At 33.6% G+C, this 27,457-nt stretch overlaps 2 protein-coding genes and 1 long non-coding RNA gene across 4 annotated transcripts; 1 reads left to right on the top strand and 2 right to left on the bottom strand.

The window, feature by feature from the left end:
• Positions 1-11,165: 11,165 nt before the first annotated feature.
• Positions 11,166-15,552, bottom strand: LOC129305124 (zinc finger AN1 domain-containing stress-associated protein 12-like). 2 transcript variants are annotated; one of them, XM_054945058.1, is made up of 2 exons: positions 14,871-15,525; positions 11,166-11,386 (listed from the first exon to the last, which is right to left on the bottom strand). In XM_054945058.1, exon 1 carries the CDS (start codon positions 15,523-15,525, stop codon positions 14,878-14,880), a length of 648 nt encoding a protein of 215 aa, XP_054801033.1. In that variant the 3' UTR covers positions 11,166-11,386; positions 14,871-14,877. The 2 variants fall into 2 exon arrangements, with proteins under 2 accessions (XP_054801033.1, XP_054801034.1); XM_054945059.1 differs by lacking the exon at positions 11,166-11,386 and having other exon boundaries at positions 14,652-15,348; positions 15,421-15,552.
• On the top strand, positions 13,613-15,701 carry LOC129305125 (uncharacterized). The gene is made up of 2 exons (XR_008591880.1): positions 13,613-13,987; positions 14,885-15,701. It is a non-coding gene; the product is annotated as an uncharacterized LOC129305125 (long non-coding RNA).
• Positions 15,702-17,607: 1,906 nt separating this feature from the next.
• LOC129306703 (peroxidase 31-like) lies at positions 17,608-18,840 on the bottom strand. The gene has a single exon (XM_054947416.1). The coding sequence runs from the start codon at positions 18,759-18,761 to the stop codon at positions 17,784-17,786; it is 978 nt and encodes a 325-aa protein (XP_054803391.1). The 5' UTR covers positions 18,762-18,840; the 3' UTR covers positions 17,608-17,783.
• Between the last annotated feature and the right edge of the window lie 8,617 nt (positions 18,841-27,457).

A 27,457-nucleotide genomic window follows, 5' to 3' on the forward strand; every position in this document is an offset into this window, starting at 1 on the left:
TTTATTATTTCTCTCAAAAGCTCATGAAGTTACAACATTTTTATTATACATAGCACTTTCCATATTAGTGACATTATCAACATCAAATTTTGGAGCTGGATCTTGTTCCTTTTTAGCAATCCAAAAGTCTAATTTGTCAATAAATTCATAATCAATTGGATCAAAATTTGTTTTTTTCTTCCATTAGCTCCTTTGATGAGATCAAAGCAATCAAATATAAGTATATATCTATCATGAAATGGTAATAAAATTTTTATTTATTAAAAACATTCATAACTTTCATTTTTACCTATGCTTCAATCGTAGATTGTAGTTTGTAAAAACTAAATCATTTAGTCTTTGATGTTTCAATCTTTTTTTCCGATATGGATGCGTTCAAATAAGTTCCAATTTCTTTCACAACCAGAGGAAGAAGAAGTTTGGCTAAGAATATGCATTGCAAGATTTTGCAACTCTGGAACAGAACTTCCATAAAATGAACACCATTCATCTGCAAATAAAGGACAACTAGTAAAATGTTATATGATAAATAAAATTATCATGACCATGTTAAATATTAACACTTATAAGGGTCTAGTTTTTGTGCTACTCTATAACATAAAGCTTTATCAAAAGATTCTTTATGATCACGATACAAGCTCAACTGCTTCATTATCACAATATAATCAACATCTTAATTTTCAGTTGACTCAAACACTAAAAGCATAGCATCCATTAACTTTCTCTTATGAACAAAATCATCATCATACAAGAAGGCAAGGTTCAACAAATATGTTGCTACATGAAGATTAGTCTTCAAGTGCTTATCCCATCGGGCATGAATAATATTTATGTAAGGCTTGTATTGATCCTTCTTATTATTGAAGACTTCCTTAATTGTTTTTTTTCCCTTTGCATGCCTTCATAAACATAAGGCAAAGAAGGCTTCTCATTTGAATCAACAATTCTCAACAACTTTATGAGAGGAGACACAACCTTTATAACTTCAAGACATTCATTCCAAAATCGATTATCTAATATGATGGCACGAACAATTATTCCAGCTTTGGTCCTTGATAATTTGTGATCCACAAAATGCTTATCAGTGATTAAAGCTTGCAAATCATGTTTGTGCATATATATGCTATGCAATGTGATAAATGTTGTAGCAAACCTTGTTATACTAGGATGCACAATTTCTTTCCAACCTTTCTTTTCTTGAGCCATGACAAGAAGACCATATGATTATAAACAAATATAGTGATCTTTGATGCCTTTGTTGCAAGTTGTGGCACATGAGACATGCTTGCAATGTTTTTCAAAGTGAGATTCAAACAATGAGCAGCATAAGGTGAACAATAAATACTTTTATATTTATCTTTAATCAACTTGTCACATGCTACATACTTAGCAACATTATCAGTCACCACATGCACAATATTTTTGGGACTAACCCACTCAATCACTTCAAGAAACAATGAGAATAAAGTCTTGGCATCTTTTATTAAATTAGAAGTATCAACAGATTTCACAAATACTATGCCATGTGTAGAACAGACAAGAAAATTTATCAAGGTTTGTTATGTCACATCTGTCCAACCATCAGCCATGAATATGCATCCATAAGTTTTTCATTTAGATTGATAACTCTCAATAAGTAGCTGACATTCTTTTTTCCAATCATTCAACAAGTTGACTCTAAATTCATAAGCATTAGGACCTTTAAACCTTAGCCCAATTGAAGCAATAGCATTTTCAGCTTTTGAAAAGAAAGGGCAATCTAATGCATTAAATGGAATGTAATTAATAATAGCCCATTCAGCAATGGCCATTTTTGCATTGTGTTGTGCTTCTTTAGTTGTAAATGCACTCTTAATGCCTGGCTGGGAACCTGAAATTGTCCTGGGAGCAAAATAATTTTCAACTGAAATAGTAGGAGGTTTCTTTTTACTGGCACTACTCTCAGGAATTGACTTAGATGTAGTAGGTGCATTGGGTTCATTAGCATTAGACACATGTTCCCCCATGTCTGCTTGTACATTAGCAAGCTTTCTCTTTTTCCCATTTTTCAATGATTCTTGCATCTAATGACGAACATCAAGAGGAACTTTGCTACAAGAAACTACATTTTCACTTACATCAGCAAGATGATGCTTTAATCTATTTATTCCACCTCCCTTATAGCTCAATGCACAATAAAGACATGTATACACATTTTTGTTGCCCTCTTTTCTTAAGGCAACATATGCCCATACAGGATCTTTTTTCCCACAAACTGATGGGGTTCTAAATGTGGAGTCATTATGACTTGTAGGGGGATTAATAGAATTAGGGGTGGGATTGTTGGAATTAGGAGTAGGATTGTTGGAATAAGGAGTAGGATTCTCAGTTCCTTTACTACTAGAATTATTTTCAATATCCATGTTATAGCTTTAATCTGCAAGCTACGATAATGTCAACATAAATAAACATCTAATGCAAAAAAAAAAAGTAAAGCTCGAACATGCCAGCAGAGCAAATTCAAGAAGTGTGTAGATTAAAGCTGACATGCCAACAAAGTAAAGATTCAAGAAGTGAAGCTCGAACATATAGAGCAATTTAATTTCAGCTAATTTAATTTCAAGAAATGAAGCTCGAACACACACTACTCTAAGAGTACAGAGTAGCATATTTCAAAGATATAAAGCAACAATAGTTATAGAGTAAATCAGAATATAGTACGCATATCATAAATGAAGCTAGAAGATACAGAGCAACAGCAATAGCGAGAGAGAGTAACTACATGAAGCTCAAAGAAGGGAGAGAGAGAAGCCATACTTGAATCAAGTGGAGGGAGAGAGAGAGTAGCTACCTGAGATATATTGCCGAAGCTCCCAAGGATGACACACGATAGTAAATGAAACGAGACCCTCTAAGCTTGAAGAGGAAAGGATGAAGATCAGAGAGGCCGAGACGAGACACTAGATTCAGACAATCAGACTAGAATTCTTACCTTCTCGGTTCATGGGTTTAGATTCAGAGCTTTAGACAAAGCACAGCTACAGAGAGGAGACGAGATGAAGGCTGGGTAAGGCTTCGAGGCAGGTCATTTTGGGGTACGTAGGGCTTCTGGTCATTTTCAATTCAAGGCAAAGGCGAGATGGGCAATTCAAGGCAGAGGTGAGATGGATGCGCGCTTCATTTTTTTTTTAATTTTTTTATATGATGACCCCCAAAAGGACATCGTTTTAGGGGTTAGATTTTAAAAAATAATCTACCCAACCTCTTGACCTGGGGGGTTAGGTGAGGTTAGCCGGGCTAACCCGGGTCAAGGGTGTCCATCTTGCCCAACTAAATCAGACTGGACTAGATGCTGGGTCATCGGTTGGACCAGCAGGTCTGGTCTGATTTTCAATATCATGCTGTTGGAGTCACATCCAAAGTAATCTTGTGTTTGGAAATATTTTCATCTTAGTCTTTTTTTGTTTGGCACAAATTCATCTAAGTCAAAAGTGACATGGAATTAGTTTTATCTTTGAAGTTACAAAAGTCTAAAAGCATTGTAAAATCAGTTTTTTCTTTAAAGTTACAAGTCCGTTTTCAACACATTTTCAAACATGATTTTCCCCTTCGGAATTGTTTCTGCAAGCAACATTTCCACCCAAATGCAATTTGATGAACCTGACTCTTTTACTTGTTATGATAGCAAAAAAAAAAATAAAAAAACTTACCATGAATTCCTCCCCTCCCCCAAAAAAATGGGAAAATAATAATTAAGAATCGTTAAAGAAAATTTATATCCATCAACAATTAGTTATTGTCAAAATCTAATAGAAAAATAAGTACGAATGAATTGTTATAATGAATACCTCAATAGTTTTCATAAAATAAAAATTAACACTATAAACATAAATTACATTTTGAGTAACTAAATTTTAATTGCACCCATACACCTCAAGGAATATGCCAACAAAGGTTGTCCAGTAGGAATTTGATCTATTTATTTATCAAAAAAATTAGTTATTTGATCCTTATAGTTTTGATTTAGTTATAATTTAATTTTTTAAACTTCAACTTATTGTAACTTTATCTTTATAATTTAAACTTGATTGTGACTAAGTTTTTAAACTTTAACTCTTGCAACTTAGTCTTTATAGTTTTAATTATTTGAAACATTAATCTCTATATTTTAAAAATAATAAAATTATAAAGATTAAAATTTTGTTAAAACTTTGGACTAATATTTTAAACCACTGAACCCTTTTAATTTTCATAAACATTAAAATTTAAAAATATTTTTAATCTATATAATTTTATTTGTTAAAATATAAAAATTAATATTTAATTAGTTAAAATTATAGGAACTATATTACAATAGTCATAATTCAGGGATTGAATTATAATCGAATTAAAATTATAAAAAGTTAATTATAATGAATCTAAATATAAGGATTGGGTTATGACTAAATTAAAATTACAAGACTAAATGATTAATTTTCATTTAATTACTTGTAAGGTTGTAGGTTAAAAATCTTATTACTAATGTAGTGTGAAGGCATGTTTTTATGTTGTATCATCTCACCTAATTTTTTTTATTAAAAAAATACACCCCAGCAAATATAAAGTCAATTAATCGTGTAGAAAATTTTGTTGGAAGTAAGTAGTTGACTTAAAAATGTAAAATTGTGAAAGCAACGCAATAATTGAAAGCCGGCCCTAATGCAAGCTCAAAATAGCGGAAAGAAGGTGGATGTATCCGGAGCAACCGGACAAAGAGCTTGCCTTTTGGTTCGTGGCCTACTAACAACAGCAGACAAACAAAGAGAAAAGGCTCGCCAATGATTTCTCTACCGTGTCACAGAGAGACAGAGAGAGGGTGAGAGAGAGAGCCGACATAATGCCACATCCTTAAAATCTCTCACCGGAATCCCAAAGACAAAAAGTTTTCATCATGGCCCTGTCTTGCCTTCTCTACGTCTACCGCCATCATTGTTCTCCCAACCTTCTCTCCGCTTTCATCCTCAGGTCATCGTTACTTCTCCTTCCCGTCAACCAAAACGACATGACTTGGGCCTTCCCACTTAGCCTCCACATACACTTGGGCTTCTCTCGCCCTCCCCCTCATGAAGCAGCGTCATCCCACTCGCTCTCTCCTGTCACCACCTTCCTCAGTACTCAGCCCTAGTCTTCTCTTCCGATCCGGCGGGTCCTGTTCGTTGGCTTTTGGGGAATCAAGCTTCGTGGTCCGACTACACCCTTCATATATAATAGATCCTTTTCTACGGGTTTCCGTCGTTACCCTTTTGTAATTATCGATCAGTTATGGTATCTCAGGTGAACATCTGGGTGTCTTTCTTTCTTGTGCGATTCTAGCTAGCTGCAGTAAGAGAGCGTCTTTTGATCGACTCGACTTTTGTATTTGTTTCCCTAGCTTGTCCATGAGTGAACTTTAATATGGATATGCTTCTGTGTTGGTTTTTGTTGACATGTCATCCAAATTTTGTGCCTTTATACAAATCAAAATGTTCAAGAGCTAAGACTCCTATTGGGTACGGTGTTCGTTCTTTCCTTCCTAGTGATATATGTAATAGGTATTACGATCCCGGCCAGTTATGTATAGGCATAGCTAATTAAACTCTCTCTTTTCTTGTATTTTTTGCTTTCTTCTGTGCGCCTGGTGTTATGCTTTTACACTCTTGGCTCTTGCACATACTGTATGTACATGAATAAGATCACATCAGCTGATAGATTAGCTAGGTTAGGACGACATAATATTTATTACTGAAGCTTTTTGCTTTTTTTATCAACCTCCTCCTCTCCAAGTAAGAGGAGGACATTGATGATTGGTCTCTTAGTTTCTCTCCTTATGTTATCTAGTTTTTGTTTGCCGAGCATATGAATATGTGATACTCCTTTTGATTTCATTTATAATATATATTTTAAAAAATTTATTTAATCTCATTTATAAGTTATGGTGTGGTTTTTTAGGTGATACCTAAAAGATATTTTTAAAATTATCCTGAGAAAAAAAAATATGACATCATATTTTAAATTTATTATATAAAGATATATTTAAAATTTTATAATTCCTTTTACTTTTTTGCATTGTTATTGATGAGATTGATAGAAATGATTTATAAATAAAACTGAAGGAGTATACGTTTCTATTTAAATGCATGGATCATTATGTTCCATTTTAATCAGGACTTGTACATATATTGTAGTTACGCATGCAGAATGTAGATTAAATGTTGTCGAGTTGCTTCTGTTAACTACATATGATTATTATAAGGCCCAAAAAAAATACATATAATTATTAATTAATGAGCATTCACTAATAGTAAGGTATTGGTTGCTTAAGGGTTGGTTTGGTTAGAGGAGGAGGGAGTGGATTTTTCCTCCCTTTTTATTTGGGTAGAAAAACGGAGGGGAGGCCTTCCTTAATAAAAGATTCGTTGTGTAAAACATTTTTTTAGCTAAATACCTTTTTACTTTGATATTGAAAATAATTTTGAAATTTAAAAAAATGTAACTAATTTTAACTGAATTTAATCTATACAAGGTTGTTAATATTCTATTATAATAAGCACAGTAAAGAGTAGAATACAAGAAATTATGTGAATGATCTCCACATGTATCTGAAAAAATCAATCATAACGTCTGTAACTTGTAAATAATATAATTAATTATGGGGTTGAGATGTAACGTTGTCCCTAAATTATTTATGGAGAAGCAATGTTTTTTTTAAGCTATTTAATGTAGTAATGTAACCTTTAAGTTAATTAAACCGGAGCATTTACCCTCATCATTTTAAACTAAAATGTTTGACCTTTAAGTAAAAATTTTGACCAATGAAGGCCATTAGCTTTAAATAATGGATGTTTTTGAATTATAAACAACGAGGGTAATATTATTCTAGTTTAATTAGTTCAGGGGCTATATTGCTCTGTTGAATAGTTAGGGATAATATTGCTCCTCCATGAATAATTTACGGGTAAAATTGCACCTTAATTCTTAATTATATTAATAATATAAATTAATTTGCAACAATCATGAACGAAATTGATATATTTTTAATTAACAAAATTGATATGATTCCTCACTCTATTATAAAATATAAGACACTTTGAGAAGATTATAGTTTCATTAAATAGATTTATTCTAATATTATCATTTCTCTCTCTATAATTAATTTTCATCCTTTCTCTTTTCAATATATTAAATAATAAATATTTTTAAAATTTTATATTTTTATTTTAAAAAAATAATGTTGTTAAGTGTATTTAATGAGATTTATTGGTATATAAAATTTTATTTAAAATAATTTATAATTTGGGATAGAGTGAGTATTATTGTTATTCAAATATTGTACAATATCCATGACCCACCTAATTAATTTGAATTACAACACTAATCATGGTTTTCACTAGGGGCGCAGCCAGAAAATTTTATTAGAGAGGATCGAGATGACAAAGCATATATGATAATTAAAAAAAATTAAATCTATATATATCATTAACGTAACATAAATATTTTAATTTATATATTTATATTCAATTTTACATATATGTAACAAAAATAAATATATACTTTTATTTTTTAAGTTTTTTATCAATTTTTTATTGCATAAAAATAATTAGTTATCATGTCTATGATAAAATTTTTGGCAATTTCTTTCTCAATATAAATTATTATTAAATTAGAAAAAATTTTATCTTCCCCACAAGCATTGAATAATTTAAATGCATAATTAAAATTTAAAGTTATGTTCAATCTAAAAAACCTATATTACCTGTTTACTGAATTTATTATTTAATTTTTTTAATTAATAATCATAGTAAATAAGCATATCAACACAATAATAAATTCATATAATAAATTTTAATAGCTTGGTTGTTATAAAAATAAGTAATTTTTTTAAAAAAATATATTTTAACCATAATGTTTTAACTTTTAGATAAGTGATTTTATGGTAGATATCAAACACATAACATTTCATATATTTTGAAATTTTTGTTGCAATAGTTAAAAAGGTTTGTTAGTAATGATTCTTATAATTTTTTTATTAAATGTAAAATAAAATCAAAATCAAATAACATTAATGCTTTAAAAGTAACTATAATATTATTTTATTAAAAATAAGTAGATTTTATAATAATTATATTTTTAAACTATTAAAATAATTGAGCTATACATATATAAAAGATTACTGAAGAATTGAAATAAAAATTTTATAAAGTATTTTAAAACTTTTATGATGTATCAACTAAAAGAGACCGAAGGTTTTCTCATTATCAAGAAGACAGATGATGTTGCTGAATTTGCGCCCAAAACGTGTCTTTGTGGTAGGTTTTGACTGACTAGGTGGCGCTTTTTCCACATGGCGTGAAGAACATTTAATTACAGGATTAAGTGTCCCTCGTACTTACTACGTTTGTTAATGTTCAAGCTTGAAACAGTATTGTATGAGGCACTAATCTTGACTATTTACTTCCCCCGTTTCTATATCTATATATATATATATATATATATAATTCTATCACACTATTTTAAAAAATCAATTAACTATAATAATTAAATCTGAAAAAAAATGAATTAAAATGTCTTATTTTAATTAACATAAACATACATTAATTATTTTTTATTGATATAAATTAAGGTTAATGAGTAAAATAAATTTTGAACTCTTACTCGAAAAACACCTTGAACTTTAAACTCTTAAAATATACAAAATAAATCATAAACTTTTAAATTTATAACAAATTAAACCCTAATGTTATCTTTTTTTTTTTAAATGTCATTTCTGTTCACTGTGGACCCAGTTAATTAGCTTCACAGACCCTAACTATTACAAAAGTAGCATCTTGAATCCTAAATTTTAAAATTTTGAGCAAATTACCTACATCGTTTATGTATAAAATGTTAACTATTATGTAAACTAAATTAACCTTGATGTAGTTAACCGTGGTAAATGCATCATTGGCCGTGACGAACGACCTATAATTTTATGAAATGACATTTTTTGCCCTTTTTTTAAAATTTTTTTTAAACAATTGGTATTTCACATTTTTGTGTACTCTATAACTCTGATTTAGTTATATTTTAAATAATATTTTTTAATTTGATAGTGAAAACTTAGGATTTCATTAAAAAAAAATTTAAATATTAAATAATTTTAATTAATCGATTACTTTGAATTTTAAATTCATTGATAAAGTCATTGACTTTCACGTCAATTGTTTGTAAAATTCTACGATACTTAAACTTTTTTTCAAATGAAATTTTAAATTTTCATCATTAAATAAATAAATATTATTTAAAATAAGATTAAATTAGAGTTATATAGTATACGAAAGAATGGGGTATTAATTGTTAGGAAATCATTGCAAAAAAAAGGCAAAAAATATCATTTCACAAAATTATCGATCGTTCGTCATGACAAATGATGCCTTTACCTCAGTGAATTACGCCGAGGTTAATTTGATCTACATAATAGTCAACGTTTTATACATAAACGATGGGAATAATTTACTTAAAATTTTAAAGTTCAGGATTCAGAATGCTACTCAAGTAATAGTTTAGGATCTGTATAACTAATTAATTGGGCTCACGGCGAACAGTAACAATGTTAAAAAAAAGATAACAATAGGATTTAATTTATTATAGATTTAAAAGTTTAAAGTTTATTTTATATATTTTAAAAATTCAGGATTCAGGATGTTTTTCGAGCAAGAATTTAGGATCTATTTTCTTCATGAATCCTATAAATTATGAAAAATAATTTAAAAAAATATATAATAAATATTTATTAAAATGTGTAATTTTATTTATACAAATTGCAAGTCAAAGGTAGTAGAAACGGAGGGAGTATACACATATGCAATAGCACATTCATGTTTCTTCGCATTTTTCAAACAATAATTGATGATTTCGTAAATAGCGCACCTAATATTTTGAATCTATGAATTTATGATTAGACATGGCCATGTTGACTGTCATAGCTTAATATTTTGTTTAAAAATCGTCTCACTTTTTTTTTTTTGGAGGGGCGTCCAATCAAGGACGAGATTGTCCATACATCACAATTAACATTAATGTATAAGTTTGACAAAAAAAAAAAAAACATTAATGTATAAGAACTTGTTTGGCAACTTGAATTTGTCCATCCGCGGCAAAATATTTTATTTGAGTGAAAGAAGTCGTATTAAACTATTGATCACCAAAGCTCATGTATACTTTTAATTTCTACGTGACTGACTGGTAAATAATTAAATAGATTAAAATCAATGGCAGTCATCCAATTTGATATAAAATATAAAATTTATAATAAAATTACACATTTTACTATTTGTGAGTGATGTGTTTCATTCTTCAATGTCGGCGGAGGCCACGTGGTTACAAAGCAATGGTATAGTGGAACAGCATTGCCTTCGGGAACAACCTGAATTTGAAGGAAATTTTCGATATCTTGATTCTTCACGGTTAGATTGATTAGGGTCCTTCGATATTGGCAATACTAGTGTTACATATTTACAACAAAACTTTGACAATTTACCCTTTTTATTATTGAAATTCTGAGTTTTAGGTTTTGCAACAAAATTTATGTCCATTCATAAAAGATTTTTTTAACAAATGCAATAACGTTAGATATTCGCAAAACAGCCTTCACAATTCACGAGGTTTTTGAATTAGAACGTGACACTGGGCTTTTACAGAACATTCACATTCATTTATAAGGGTTCTTTTGAATTTGATACTAACAATTATGGTGTTAAGAGTCACAGATTTTAGCTATATTTGTCTTTAGCCACAACTTTATCACAACCACAAACTATCTAAATAAAATTCAATTTCAAAAAGTACCTTATAGGAAGAAACTGTCCAATTAATTTATAAATCACACTCCACAAATGTAGCTTCCTGATGTGGAATTTATGACATAGCCCACCTCTCAAAAAGTGCCTCATTAGGCCTTCGGTCGATCAACCCCTTCATAGATAGTCCTTTTCACCAAAAACGACTCTTAACAAGAGTATTAATATCACGAACACAAGTTATTTAAGTAGAATTTACCCTTAAAAGGCACCTTGTAGGGAAAAGGTGCCTAGTTGACTGATAGACCACACTTCACTAATGTAGCCTCCTAATGTGGGACATATAATATATAAATCTCACACCACTTGTGATGAGCACAAATCTAAAGAATGAGTCCATCTTAAAAGACTAATCTATTGGGAGGGAGAGCTCCTTGAACATATAAACTCCGCACCACTTGTAAGGCTTTTTGATGCGAGACTCGTGACAATACCACCCCGTCAAAAGCTGACATCCCCAACAGCTTTACTTCACAGCACTTCACTCAACCTTATGTCGGTCAAAACCCTTTGTGGGTAGCCTTTTTCTTGACATCGATCTTTCAATAAAAGCACTAATATGACGAGCACAAACACAAAAGGAGAGTTCACATCAAAAGACTAGCTTATTGAGAGAAAGAGTACCTTGAATTTATAAACTTTACACCACTTGTGAAATTTTTTGATACGAGACTTGTGACAAACTTCTATATGGCCATTATAGATTAACACATGTACTGTATGGGTATATTTGTGTTTGCATGAGGGAATGTGTTTTCTCTATCAAATTTTTTTTTTTTTTGTATGGTCTTCTCTGATCTTTTTACTGTACTAAAAGAAGGACTCCACTATATATATTTATAATTAATTTTCATTTCTATGTGCTGATTTCATACAATTGCGTCTCCATTTAAAAAAAAAATTGAGAACATCATCCTAATATGGAAATAAATGCACTGTTCTTATTAGGGGAAAAAAAAATATTGGGCCGCTCTTATCGTGAAACCTTTGAGACATACCTCTTATATGAACCAGGGCACCTTCTGACAATTGTGATAAAACAGTCGTTTGTTTGACCAACTGTTTGACTGGAAGGGGAAAAAAAAGGAGTGGTCATGCCACACATGCGTTATTCCTCTTCCCTAACCATAACCCCTACTCTCTCCCTCTCCTTCCTCGCTTCCTCACCATGCTCCCTCACTCTTATGTTGTTGATTCTCTCTCTAAATCCCAGGACATTACTTCCACCATTATTGCCCCCGCCTCTCATTCTCAAATCTTCTCCACTTGTGCCTCCATCAATTGCTTCCTCCAATCTCACTCACCCAACCAATCTTGCCATGTTTTCTCTATCACCTTCCCAACCCTAATCTGCAAGCTCTTTGGCTTTGATGACTCCAATTCCTAGCCTTGAGCTCCTAATTCATCCAATGGATGGATTGATACCATCATTCCTTCCACTGATTCTAATTTAGCCTGTCGAATTTTCTCTCTTCTCTCCCTCGATGGCACTCTCCTCATTTCCATCTTCACCAAATCACCTCTCCCTCATTAAATATGTCTTCCTCGATAAGCGGTTGCTAGAGTGGTCCCATTTTCTGCTGTCTCGCCACAAGGATTTTGGTGTCTTATCGGATTTGTGTCGTCCCTTATTCAAAGGTAAAGTCTTCCATTATCCCTTAACAAATTAGGTTTGAAGTCTCAATCTCTCTCACAACAGGTTTACCAATAAGCTCTTTGGGTTTTCAAACCTCCAATGAACATTAGGATGAACAACTTTGTTGTTCTCCAGAAGGGTCACAGCTTGCAGAGTGAAATGATGGAAATATGATTTATTTTTGTCTCAAATTAATCAATGATTACAAAGGAGAAAGGACAAAGATGGGCCCTTGGGAATTGACATTTCCACCTCCATGTTTAAGCTTTGAGTATCTCTACCTCTATATTTCTCTCCCTAGGTCTCTTTGTTTTTTTCTCAAAAACGTGTGGTTTTGCAAAGAAGGAAGAAATGTGTGGAATTTTTGGGCTGTTGACTTTGTTTCTAGATCTGGGTTAATTTTCTTTGGCATCGAATTGCAATTCATCAAAAATTCCTTCAAGTCAACGCACATTCTAGTCAGGGTGCTCTAAGTAGCTTTCTTTAATTTGAGAGTCAGCTCGCTGACTATGAGTCATAAAAACAATACAAATCTGAAAATGGTTTTGTTCCAGCATCATCATAGTAACTCTTGAAAGCCTCCTTGAAGAAATGTACATCGATCATTCTCAACCTATCAATATTACCACGTTCTCTCACCTTCCTTTGTGCAATGGTGACACATAACGGCTTGGGTTGGAATGTCATTGTTGATTTCAAGCCAAGAGTTGCTTATAGATCTAGAGATGGTGAAGGTCGGTTTCAACTCTCGTCAACAGAAGAAGAAGAATGTATAGAAAGGGAGGAGAGAGATACAAGGAACAATGCCGCATGTATAACCATGTAGATAGAGATTGAGTCAAAATATGGTCAACTAATTACCTTCCATTAAAATTTAATGAAAGGTGCTAGATGTTTTATTTTTTAAAGTTCATAATTTATTTCACACTACATTATAGTATAAGTTGTCAGACGGTCCTCGAAAAATAATTGTTAGTTAAATTTACACTTTTGCCCTATATTCTTTACGTGCGCTGGTCATGTAAGTCTCTGTATCCATATGTCTTGCACATCTACTTCAGTTCCCTTATTTGAATAATGGGCATTCATTCATGAAGATCTCACATGTCAATCCTCCAAAGTTGGTGATAAGAATCTTGATGTAATAAATCTGCATGATAAGAATCTTGATGTTTTACATGATACAAGTCAACTGTTCATATGTCATTTCTTTATCTGCATGATGGAATCTACTGTTCACTAGTTCACAGGTGACATAGCATATTAATGGTTGAAGGACAGGTTTTATTTGCCTCCTTTTTCTTTTTTCCTTTTTCTTTTTTTAAATGCTGACCAAAGCTTAGCACAGTAATAACACTCCTCACCACGTGCATTTTCATCAAGAGCATGTAGCTGAAGACCATTTCAATAAATATTGGAAAAGGATCTTCATCACTCCAATATAAGCTTTCTTTTTTGGGGATCTATTCCTGCTTTATTTTGGTGTGTCGGAGGGTTCTGCAAGAAATACATGTCTCAGGTGATGCTGACACTTATATATGTTTTATTATTATTATTGGTGCTTCAATTTGTGTCCTATAGATGCTCTGGGGGTAATAGTTTGATCCCCTTTCCCATGCTTCAGTTTATTAAACAACTTTTTCTTGATGTTACGATAAAATAATCATTACTTGACATTATATCCTTAGGTGGTATTTTATTTGAGGATATCAAAATCTCATTTTCATTGTTCTGGAAAAATGTTTGTGTACATCTTGTATTAGAAACATATGAGGCTTACTGAAGCAACAGCCTCCTCCTATAGTAGATACTGTTGCAAAAACGATGTGTTTTGATTTGCATTTGGTCTCCTGGTTTCAATGCATGTAAAAAGAATCTTTTCATATTGATGCAGTGTTTTTACGTTTGGATTCTCTTCTGACCCTTCTCTAAAAGTTAAGATTAATCTGGAGGCTAGAGAAGAGAAAAGACAGAAGTGATTCTTGGTCCAATATTTTTGGCCATTTGTAGGATGGGAAGCATGTGCATAACATGAACTGCCTTGTGATTCTGAAATGATCTGATTTAAAGGCAGATATGACAACATTGGGGTAACAGGAACTAGAGACTTTAGGCTTACCGCTTACTAATGATATAACCATTTCACTTTCATTTTATGGCTATTTGCCTCTCCCAGATGTAAACAAGAAAAGAACTGAAACACTTACTGCCATTCATATAAATTGAAACAAAACCAGAGGCAAAGAATTCAATATATAATTAAGTTTCATAAACGTATTTAGTGGTATACGAAATATATCTTTAAGATGGTATTGTTATTCATTGCCATCAAATTGTACAATAATGACCAAGCACCTATGATGCACATCACATACGATAACCACATAAAAGCATGATCTTACCCTGTCCTCAGCAGATTTTAACAGATGGAGCACGAGAAGAGGTGCTTTGACCCCTGCTTTTGGAGCACTGTTGTCCCTTCATCCAAGTCAAAGCAGCCAAGAATCGATCCTTCCATCCCCAATTTGCAGTAGCTTCAGGTGATGACAATGAAGCGGATGTTACTCCTTTACATGCGTGGTCCGCAGGAAACCGATGCTTGAGGCACACCTTGAGCTGGCAAGTTTTACAAATACAGGTATTAGAAAATGTCAAGACCTCCTTGCATCTCCCAACAGGACAAGTGGGCTTTTTCTTCTTGCCGGGGTCACACATTCCAGATTTGTCATGCTTCTCCAATATAGCCTTCTCGTCGTGTTCATTATAACCGGTGGTCTCCATTGACATGGAACATGATGGGCAAATCACAACCTTCCTGCTGTTATGGTCTGATTTGGGGCAGTCGTGGGACTTGTAAGATCTGTGTTCCAAGCAGAAAACCTGCAATGTAAATGGGAGAAAGATGTGAGGATAGGGAGAATTGAAGGAATGGAGATTCAAAAGAAGGGAAACCTGAGAGCAAGCGTCGCATGTGAAAGGGAGGAAATCGAGTTGATTGCAATCAACGTGATGGCAGTGTGATCCCAAATCCGGGAAGGCTTCGGTTCCACCTGCCATGGCAGGTTGATTGCTTCTAGGACGGAACGGAAATTGGAGAATGAGAGCAAGGGAGGAAGGATGGCCTTCATATCGTTTATAAGCTGGGGATGGGGAATTTTACACCTGTCAGAAAGAAAACCTTGAGATAATTGATTTTTTCTATGAAATTAAATTGAGAAAATATTATTAAACAATGCTCAAAAGAATTTAATATCTAACAATGATTTTTAACAAGTAAACATTAATGATTAACCGAAATTCAAATTTTAATAAATATCTAATCCGTCTAATTCGTTGTTTAATATTAAATTATTTCAAAATTTTTCATTGATATTCTCCCAAATAAATTAAAATGACATACTTGTATTATTTTTGGGTTCCCCCCAATGTCACCTATAAACCCATTCAATATTTTTTTTAAAAAAAAAAAACCTTGGCCATTGTTATTTTTTCTTTTCTCTCTAAAAATAGCCATTATAAGGTTAATTAATAGAATACAATAATATTATATAATTTATGTAACTGTTTTCGTTTAATATGATAAAACTTGTTGTTATTGTTGTTGTTGTTTGGATTGTACGAAAGGTTGGGTTTTTTATTTGGGAGAATGACAAATAAAAATCTTATAAAAATATTAACATTAAATTAAAGTTTTTTTAATACTAGCATTCCCAAATTTTTATATTTATTGCCAAATAATATTTTTGACATGATTATCTCTAATAAAAAAAAATATACATGGCTAACCCAAAAAGAAAAAAATTGCATTGAATGAATGCGTGCAATTAAACGAATCAGAATCAGAATAAATATCAACGAGAGAAGGTATCATAAAATATTATTCACCCTACAATGACAGGTGATATTTTTTATTTATTGGAATAACCAAATTCGAGACCCCGAGGATTATAAATTCAGTGACAGTAATGAGAAGACATTTGAAAAGGAATCGCCCAACACAAGACCGCGTGGGGTATCAAAACTCGCAAAAGAAAAAGAAACATCAATTTGACAAGGGACCTTGCCCCCACGGCGTAATGTAATCAAAAGGGACTCATGATTATTCCTAATCCCCACAAACACAAAATTACGAGAATATCCAACCTGCTGCAAGCCTGGGACAGACTCATCATTTTGACCTTCAACAGAAAGCATCATGGATCATGAACCGAAGCCTCAATTCAGATTGGTTATTGCTTCCTCATAGCCAGTAAATTGTTCTTACCGGCCAATGAATCCTCATGACACGGTTTTAATAGATTAGCTAATAGTTAATTGATTGGCCCCAAAAAGTATTGATGAATTTAACTAATGATCAATCTCAGCCGAATTTATGAAAATTTTTGAAGGTTCCAATCTCTACTGAAATATGAATTTAACTAAAATCAATGTTTACACCAATTCTATGGAAGCATTGTCGCTTATCAACAGAGAATACCACAGAGGTCATCCATTATCAAGCATTATTAGGAAGATTAAAGTTTTCACAATGAAAGATTAAATTGTTACCTTTGATCACGTTTATAGAAAAACAAATAGATGTGCTGACTTATTAGTTTATCAGTCAATACATGACACTATCAACGTTATGATTTTGGATTTTCTTTTAATAAACTGTAATAACCTTATAGTTTTAGATATGACTAGACCATAATCCTTTTGCACGGTTTTGCCGTGGCCTTGTATTAAAAAAAAATATTGATAATTTTTTAAATATTAAATACGAATGATCATTGATCAATATCAACAATAGTAAGTTAACAACCTCAGAAACCTCAACTGAAGATGCATGCATAAACTTCCAAAATCAACTCTCTCCAAAGTCCAACCCCATGAAACTCAACCTACTATGCAGCCTCATTAAGTACATTTTCAAATAAAAAATGCACCTTCTCTATTTTGAAATTGTGTTGGATTAAATTTCCTTCCAGCACATGTCTTGCTCATTTCGGTAAGTAGATTTAATAATCTATCGTGCTCCGAACAATGCCGTCTGCCCAGGTTAGCTTCAATCACGCAGTAACATTAGTAACAGACGAAATATTGGACTTCATGACAGCTGGAGATGATCGAAAGCATTTAAAGACCAACAGCTTACACTAGCTCACACTAAGTAACTACATGTATCCAATGTATATAATTGAACCCTTTAAAATACCAACTTCACAGATAGAAATATGTATTGAGATAATAATTATCACCATCTGATTCTCACAACGAAGAATTAATTTTGAACCCAAAAAAATATTACAATCCCGGCATACCAATGGCTTGGATCAGTTAACCTGATCACACCTTCGCCTGATCTCTCCTCTCCTTCCGGTCTGCACTCCCAAGAGACTCAGTTTCTGCATTGCTTGTCCAAACGCCTGAAGGAACTTGTTCTCGTCCGCCGCGAACTGCTCCACGAACGGCCTTGTTGTCGGGTCGGTGTACAACCCGTGATCCGATTTCAAAACCCCCAAACCCTTGGGGAGGTTCTGGAAATACATATTATCAAACTTATTGGGCGTCATTATATCATTGAACACGGATAATGTAGGATTATTCCTGTAATCAGCGCACGCCCTCTGCAACCCCTGCGCGAATCGAGGGTTGTAGTTAGGATCGTAAAGGGAGGAGGCGCTGTAATTGTAGATATCTCTGCTGATTTCGCTGCAGTGGGAGAATCCAATGGTGTGGGCCCCGCTCAGAGCCACCATTTCCTGGACGGAGAATCCTCTGGAGGCGAAGATCTGGATGATCTGCGACATCGGCATGGTCGGTCTGGGGAGATTGCCTTCAACGGAGGAAGCCATGGAAACACGACCGTCTCTGCGGCCGAGGTAGACATTGTAGTAGGGGCCACCGAGCATGGTGACGAGGTCGCGAGTGGCAACGGCGAGGATGTCGGCGCAGGAGACCGTGTTGGGGCAGGCGAGCTCGAGAGCGGTCTTGGCGCGAACGATGACATCAAAGCCGTCGCCGGGGAGGGAGAGGTTGATGTCGGCGTCGCGCTCGGCTTTGTTGAAGGAGGTGGAGGAGATGAGGACGGAGGCGTCGCAGCCGTTGGGGAGGCAGTCGTGAAGGAAGAGGCGGAGGGTGGCACCGGCGGTGGTGGGGCTGGTGATCTGCTTGTTGGTAACGGTGTCCTGGATGATGTGGGCGAATTGGGGGCAGGACTTGGCGTAATAGTCGAAGGAGAGCTTGGAGTGGGAGGGAAGGAAGAGTAATGAGAGAGAGGAGAGGAATAAAACGAGAACGGGAGTGGCCATTTGTGAGGTGAGGGAAGGGACAGAGGAGGAAGCTCCCAGGAGGTAAAGACGAGACTGAAGAGCCGGAGAAAATAAAGGCTTGTAATTTAAATTACATAAATCTACAGTAAACGCGCTCTCTGCACAGCATCCGCATCTTTCTCATCAGCTGGATATGTCGCTCAATCAAATGCATAAAAATAAAAAATATGTAAATTGCTTCCCGCTGTCTTATAAGATCAGTATACAGTATACACTAATATGGGAGCAGTCAGTAGATTGTAGAAGTCGGATATAAAGATTTAAAAATTGGCTAACTGGCTGATTCATAGAAAAATATGTGGGAAAATATCACCAAAGTACCATAGGAGGTATTTTATGTCACGAAGGACATCAAAATTCTAATTTTTCACTGCACTTCCTTAGTGTTTAATTGAAAATAAGTTTTTATAAAAAATGATCAAATTATTTTTACAGTTTAAAATAGTAAGTGTTCATCTTATATAAATAATAAGTCATTTCAATTTTGACAACTAATAATTTATAGACAACAATACATTTTAACTTTGACAAAATTAAAAAATTAATATTATAAATTTAACAGAACAAGTGTTTACCTTATATAAATAAAAAGTCATTTAAATTTGGACAATAATTAGTTTTTGATTAACAACAACACATTCAAATATTAACATCCAATTTTCGTTTTATTGTTTTTCTTTCATTAAGAGGGGCAATTAAGTCATCCCAATGCAAATTTGTTTTTAGCCAAAGATTAAAGGGGTATAATAAAAAATCATAATCTTAATATAAAATACCTCCCATGGTCCTCAGAGAATATTTTTCCAAAATATGTACCTCCTCTACTAAATATTATGGAAAAATGACAGTTAAATCTGATAATATTAAATTAAGAACAATTAAGTTCTCAATAATTTTTAAAAAATTTGGTTGAAAAATATTGATCCAAATAATTAAAATCCTGAATTTTTAATTTTAAATAAATATTTAAGTATCAAATATAACTTTTAAATTATACATTTCTATTTGTAATTATTTGAATTGATATTTATAATTTATTTTATAAAAAATTTATTCAAGGATCTAATTGTTATTAATTTAAAGTTCTAAAAGTTAATTATCATTCTCCCTATTATTATAAGACACATCTAATTACCTTGCCGTAATTAAAGAAAGGTAATAAAGTTATTGATTTTGTGTGAGAGAACTTGTAATTTTACCATATTTAAATTTTTTTTAAAAAAATAAAAATTTACATTATATTGATCAATGAGTTTAAATAAAAATAATATTAAAAATATAATTAATACATTATTAAATATATTATAAGCAAAATTTATTTATTTAATATTATATACTTAATATATTTTTATTCAATCAAATCAAGACATGTGAATTTTAATGTGTCAATAATATTAATGACATAAATTTGTCATAAATAAATAATTTATGAAAACTAAAAGATACATTTCTCTTAATGTAATTAAAAATAAGCATCATATATATGTAAATTTAAATATATAAATTTTTTCAATCCTTATTCCCCTATCGCACTCCATTAGCATTGACTGCCAACCACTGTATTCTTTTGCCATTGGCCACCATCCCGCTGACATGGACCAACGCTGCTAGCCACCCTCCCCTATCCTCCATCATCATACATTGGCTTCCTCTACCTGCAACTCTCCTCTTCATTCATCGTCCATAATGGCCAATTCAGTGATTCACTATTCCATGATATTATTTTTGTTTAAGTTAATAATATAATATTTATTTTATATGTTCTATTATGCTTGAAAGAGGTTGCAGGTTCAGACTAGTGATGAGCTCAAGAAGACAAGCGGGTACTGTGGCCCCTCATATCACAAAATTGTTTTCGTAAGTAAAATTTTATTTATGAAAAATGTTAAATTAATTTTTGCCCCCTACTTTTAGATAAAATTTTAATTATGTTCCTCCCACACAATGATTTCTTGATTCATGCGTGGTTCCCTTAATGTTTGATATATTTGTGTGTGTGCATAGATGCGCGCGTGTCTCTCCTTTGTTTATAAAGAAATGTTATGTTGGGATTAAAATTTCTTTTTTTAAAAAAAAAAGACAAATAATAGTCATTGTAATTTATTTCTTTACACTTGTCTGCTATTAAAAATTCATAATAATATTTTTATTGAATAAACTACTCAAGGGAAAAAAATATAAGTAATTGTCATAAGTTAAAATACCAAATTCGAATATAATGACATCAATAAATGAGGATGAAGTTTAAACTTTAAAATGAATATTAATTTAAAATAAATGTCTAAAACAAAACTTTGGAATTATCTTATATGAATTGGATATATAATTTCGATTTCAAATATTTTAAGAAACAATGAATTATGCTGGGGGCAGATGTGTGACACATGGGTATTTTTTTTTTATATAAATATAAGGAATAAACCTCGTCAACAATAAAAAAAACTCTGACCTTTCCCAACTAAATTACTTTCTTCATTTTAAATTATAAGTATTTGTTTGGATTCTCTTTTAGAATTAATTTTGGGACCAACATTATAATTTTGCAAAAACTTATCCAAACATTTCAATTTTGCAAAACTCTATTTTGCCGGTGAAACTATATTTTGGAGAATTTTTTTTTCTTTCTTCAGTTCTTAAAATTTGGACATTTTCCATTTCCTCTATCTTTATAATTGATTCTAAAAAATTATTCAAACATCTTCAATATCAAAATCAATTTCAAAAAATATTATTCAAATATCATCACATTTTGTTAATCAGTTTTTGTCAAATACACCCTAAAATAATTTGAGATAAGATTAGGTATACCAAAAAAAAACAACAATAACACTTTATCAACTCCTTTTTTAAAAAAAAATCATAACTTTTAAAAATATCCCTAAGGGCTAATATTGAAAAAATATTATTAATGAAACCTAAGGGCTTATTTGGTATGATGGAATTGGGAGAGTGAAAATTGATATGAGAATGGAATTGAAATTTTTTTTATATTTGGCTGGTTAAAATCTGGTTGAATTGGACTTTCACATAAAAATCATTTCCATCAAAATTGTTTGAATTGGATTCAATAAAAAAAAGTCAATTTTCAAATTTCAAGTCCCTAATTTCACTTTCTAGCCCTTCTTCTCTTCTCAAATTAGGTGTGTGAACACAATGACCTCCTATCAATCTTCGAAGTTCCAACCGATGAACTTATCACCTACTTCTTGTGACTTTCTCAGTGGTGACAACCTTCCTCAAATCCATGAAGGGTGAGGATGAAAACTCTCAAACTTACTTGAACTAAGGAGAGTTGAAATGGATGAATAGGAACAAGTTTGATTGATGCCAGCGACATGTGACAAAGTTAGAATTTTCACAAGGTTAAAATATTTTAAAAGCTTCTGGAACAATCCTAGACGATCAAGAAAGCATCGGAGTTTTTTGGAATATACTGGTATGACCTTGAAAGACCTAGATATTTCTAAAATAGTATAGAGAGCACTTGAAGTATCTAGAATATTTTAGGGATGTCCTCCTCTTGTACATTCTAGAATTCTCCTTGTAAATATCAAGATATTCCTTGTAGATATTTTTATAGAATATTCTAGAGATAGAATATACACCGTTGGATCGAATCAATACCAACCGTCCATTAAGGAGGTGGGAACTTTCTAGAAGAAGGGGGGAGCCTATAAATATCCCCTCACCCCTCATTTGTAACCACTTAAGCAAAGCAATAAAGCTCTCAAGTTCATTTACTTAAGCTCTTTACTCTCTACTTGTGCAACTAGTTTTCTTAAATCTCTTTGCATACTTTGTGGGTTCGACTGAATTAGTCAAAATCAAGAGGTTAATCAAGGCTAAGGCCGGCACGGTTCAAGGAAAGGGAAGTTTCAAGGCCATGACAACGTGGTATTAGAGCCAGGTTTGAGGGAGCCATGGTTTAATTGAGGAGACTCTTACTCATGATGAAGAGAAGGGAAGGGAATCCCAACCTCTACACCAAGGTGGCAAGAAGGCACAAGGCACTAGTAAGGTAAGTTCAAAAGACCTTATTATACTCTCCATAAAAATCGATGCTTTAGAGAAAGTTATGGAAGAAATGGTGGGTAGAGTAGAAAAGGTTGAGGATGATATAGGTTTGTTGGAGGACCACACTCTCGAAGAACTTGAAGAGTTAAAAAGTAGTATGGATACCTTACAAAACTCTGAGGATCAATGGGAGGATGCTGTGAAATCCTTAGAGACAAAGGTGATAGATGCCATCACCACGATGTAATAATAGCTCAACACTCTCAAGACTTTCGTAGAAGAAAGAGGAAGGAACCCATTATTAGATGAAAATAGTGGAATAAGGGGAGTCAAGTTAGACCTTCCCAAACCCAAGGAATTCAAGGGGTTACGAGATGCCAAGGAAGTTGAGAACTTCTTATGGTAGATGGAATGTTATGCCAACACCTTAAGGATGATTGATTATCAAACTAAGGTATGTATCGCTGCTTACTTCCTTACAGACAATGCCATGCTATGGTGGCAAGGAAGCATCCAAATATAGACAAAGGGCTTTGTACAATCAATACTTGGGAAGATTTCAAGAAAGAGTTGGAAAGACAATTCTACCTAGAGAATGTGGTCTATGAGGCACGAAAGAAACTGAGGGATCTCAAACAAAAGACCACTATCTCTAACTACATATGAGACTTCACCTCTTTAATGCTTCAAATTCCCAATCTGAGTAGTGAAGAAGCTCTCTTCTATTTCATTGATGGCCTCTAGAACTGGGCCAAGCATGAGTTACAATGGCGTGATGTGAAGACCATTAATGAGGCAATCACAGTAGCTTAAAGTCTCACAAAGTATCACAAGGAAAAAGGTGAGCCCTCTAAACCTAAGTCTTCCAAACCTAATCCTGGAAAAGGTAAGGGAGATAAGGGCAAGGGGATATCCAAAAAGGGTGATAGCAAGTCCCCACAGAAGAAACAACCTGAAGGGCAAAAGAAGACCTTCAAAGACTAGACGAGATGATTTGTGTGCAAAGGCCCTCATCGAATGAGAGAATGTCTGAAGTTAGGTACATTGGCAGCCATTATGAAGAAAGTTGAAGAAGAGGAGCCTAATGCAGAGATGAGGTCTCTACGACTCCTTGAGGTTTTAAAAGTCAAACCCTTACCAAAGAATCTTAAAGTTAAGGGTTTGATGTATGTAGATGGGAAGCTGAATGGATCACCTATCACCATGATATGTGACATTGGAGCTACACATAATTTTATCACTTCGGAACAGGCAAAGAGAATAAGTCTCAAGGTGGTGGAGGAGGGAGGAAGTCTAAAGGCAGTTAACTCACCTCCTAAGAAACTATGTGGCATAGCACAAGGGGTTGAGCTATGTTTAGGAAGCTAGAGTGGTAAGATAGACTTTTCCGTAGCTCCTATAGATGACTTCAAGGTCATGCTAGGATTAAAGTTCTTTAGACAAGTCAAAGCTTACCCCATGCCTTACTATAATTTACTTTGCATACTAGAGAAGGAAAACCCTTGTTTTATGCCTACAAGAAGAGTGAGTGGTGGATACCAACTCTCGACCTTGCAAGTCAAAAAGGGATTAAGAAAGTAAGAGGCTACATACTTGGTAAAACTGAAAGAGATTGACCCCGAAGACAAGGTTAAGGAAGAAGTCCCTTCCATAATTGCCCGCGTCCTAGTAGAGAACCAAGATATTATGCCTGCTGAGTTGCCTAAGAACTTCCACCATATAAAGAGGTGGATCATGAGATCAAGTTAAAACTGGTAACTTGGCCACCAGCTATGGCGCCATATCATATGGCACCACCAAAATTAGAGGAATTGAGGAAGTAGCTAAAGGAGTTAATCAACTTAAGTTTCATCCGACCATCAAAAGCACCTTTTAGAGCATTGGTCTTATTTCAAAAAAAGCAAGATGGATCCTTACGCCTATGCATTGACTATTAGGCACTTAACAAGGTAACAATTAAAAATAAATATTCTATTCCTTTAATAGCTAACTTGTTTGATCAATTGGGGAAGGAAAAATACTTTTCCAAACTAGATCTAAGTTTTGGGTATCATCAAGTTTGAGTTGCCGAAGGAGATGAACCCAAGACCACTTGTGTAACACGATATGGGTCCTTTGAATAGTTAGTCATGCCTTTTAGACTAACCAATGCACCAACCACATTCTGCACTTTAATGAATAAGATCTTTCATCCTTATCTCAATCAGTTCGTAGTGGTGTACTTGGACAACATTGTCATCTATAACAACACATTGGAGAAACATGTTGAACACCTTCAGACTATGTTCAAGACCCTTCATGAAAATGAGCTTTATGTGAAAAAGAAAAAGTATTCCTTTGCTATGGAGGAAGTCTCCTTCTTGGGATATGTGATCTCACATGGTTGCCTCAAAATGGATGAGAAAAAGGTACAAGCTATAAAGGAATGGGAGCTTCCAACATGTGTGGCTGAGCTACGATCCTTCTTGGGATTAGTAAACTATTGTTGGTGATTCATTAAGGGCTACTCAGCAAGAGCTACCCCTCTCATAAAGTTGTTGAAAAAGAACAAGTGTTGGACTTGGATAGAGGAGTGCCAACAAGCCTTTAAGGACTTAAAGGCGGCTGTCATGGAAGAACCAGTGTTGACATTTCTTGACTTCTCCAAACCCTTTGAGGTACATACTGATGCCTCTGACTTTACTATAGGAGGTGTCCTAATGCATGAGAGGCATCCTATTGCCTTTGAAAGTCGCAAGCTAAATGACACCCAAATGCGATAAATGGTCTAGGAAAAGGAGATGATGGCTGTAGTCCATTGCTTACCTACTTAGAAGCATTACTTGCTAGGGGCAAAGTTTGTCATCAAGACGGACAACGTAGCCACTAGTTACTTCCAGACTCTAGAAGAAGTTGACGTCAAAGCAAGCAAGATGGCAAGAGTTCTTGGCTGAGTTTGACCATGTGTTGGAGTATAAAATAGGAGTAGCTAACATCATTACAGATGCTCTAAGTAGAAAGGCAGAACTGGAAACATTGACCCACGTTAGTGGGGACTTGGTCGAGAAGATTAAGGAAGGGATAGCCTAGGATCCTATAGCCCTGAGGGAAAGACTATGAGATTCTGGGTGGAAGATGAAATTATCTACACTTTAGGAAGCCGAATGTATGTTCCTAAATGGGCAAACCTAAGGAAGAAGCTGATCAAAGAGTGTCATGACTCCAAATAGGCAGGTCACCCAGGTCATAGGCAAACTTTGGCTTTGCTAGAAGCAGCCTATTATTGGCCTTACATGAGGGAAGATGTGAAACTTTATGTGAAGACTTATCTTGTATGCCAACAAGATAAGGTGGATAACCAATTACTTGGAAGACTACTCGAACCCTTACCTATGCTGAGCCAAGCATGGGAAAGTATTTCACTGGACTTCATCTCAGCATTACCTTAGTTAGAAGGATTCGAATCCATCATGGTGGTAGTAGATTGATTCTTCAAATATGCAACTTTCATAGCTACCTTAATGGACTTTACAGCTGAGGAAGCAGCTCGAATGTTTTTCAAAAATATGGTAAAATATTGGGGCTTTCTTAGAACTATCATCAGCAATAGAGACCCAAGGTTCACAGGAAAGCTATGGACAGAACTATTCAAATTATTAGAGACAGAACTACACTTCTCAACTAGCTTTCATCCTCAAACAGACAGGCAAACTGAGAAGGTGAATACCTTACTTGAGTGTTAATTACAATACTTTGTTAGCGCCAATAAAAAAGACTAGGCTAAATTACTTGATGTGGCTCAGTTCTCTTACAACCTACGGAGGAGCGAGGCGACAGGAAAGAGTACACAACAACCGATCACCCCACATGCCCTTGCAACCTCCTATAAAGGTAAGAGCCCTAGAGCTTTTCACATGGCTAAGTCCTGGTAGGAATGGGCTGATGAAACAAGATCCTTCCTTGTTAAAGTTGCCAAGAAGATGAAGAAGTTTGCAAACAAATGAAGGCGTGCAGTAGAATTTCAAGTGGGAGACATAGCAATAGTGAAACTCCTATTGGATAGGGAGGCATGGTGAAAGATTAAAATTTTAAAGACCCTATCCTGATATAGATCGAATGAACTCGTTTAAGTCAAGGTGGATAGAAGAGTTATCTTTTAATTCTTCAAACTTGGCATATGTTTTCTTCAAGAGTTTGGATCTCAAGAGCTGACAATGTAAATCTACTTCCTCTACTGATATCCACACGAATAGTTCTCTAACTCAAATAGCGTGCTAGCGCTCCCAGTGTTCATTCTTCTATGAACGTTAGTTTTTTTTCTATAGGGAGTTTCATGACTCTCAAAGTGTTTTGCTATCAGAACTTTTCTAACTCTCTCCTCCTTCATAAAGGACGTCCCTATCTATATATAGTATATAGATAAGGGTTTACGTCTTTCACTTAAAAGCTCACAAAAATTTAATTAAATTTATCTCATAAATTTAATCTATAATATCATATCTAATTCAAATTTATCTTATAAATTTAAATTATAAAACTGACATGATATTCTCTCATATCATATTAGTTATTAAATTTAATTTATCATGTAAAATTAAATTTAAAACTAACATAACATAATATAATATAATATATCACATATACATATTATATTATATATATATATAATATATATATACATA

The sequence above is a fragment of the Prosopis cineraria genome, unplaced genomic scaffold (assembly GCF_029017545.1).
Source record: "Prosopis cineraria cultivar Desert tree isolate PC_DT_omini unplaced genomic scaffold, ASM2901754v1 PC3, whole genome shotgun sequence".
In the NCBI taxonomy this organism is placed as follows: Eukaryota; Viridiplantae; Streptophyta; class Magnoliopsida; order Fabales; family Fabaceae; genus Prosopis; species Prosopis cineraria.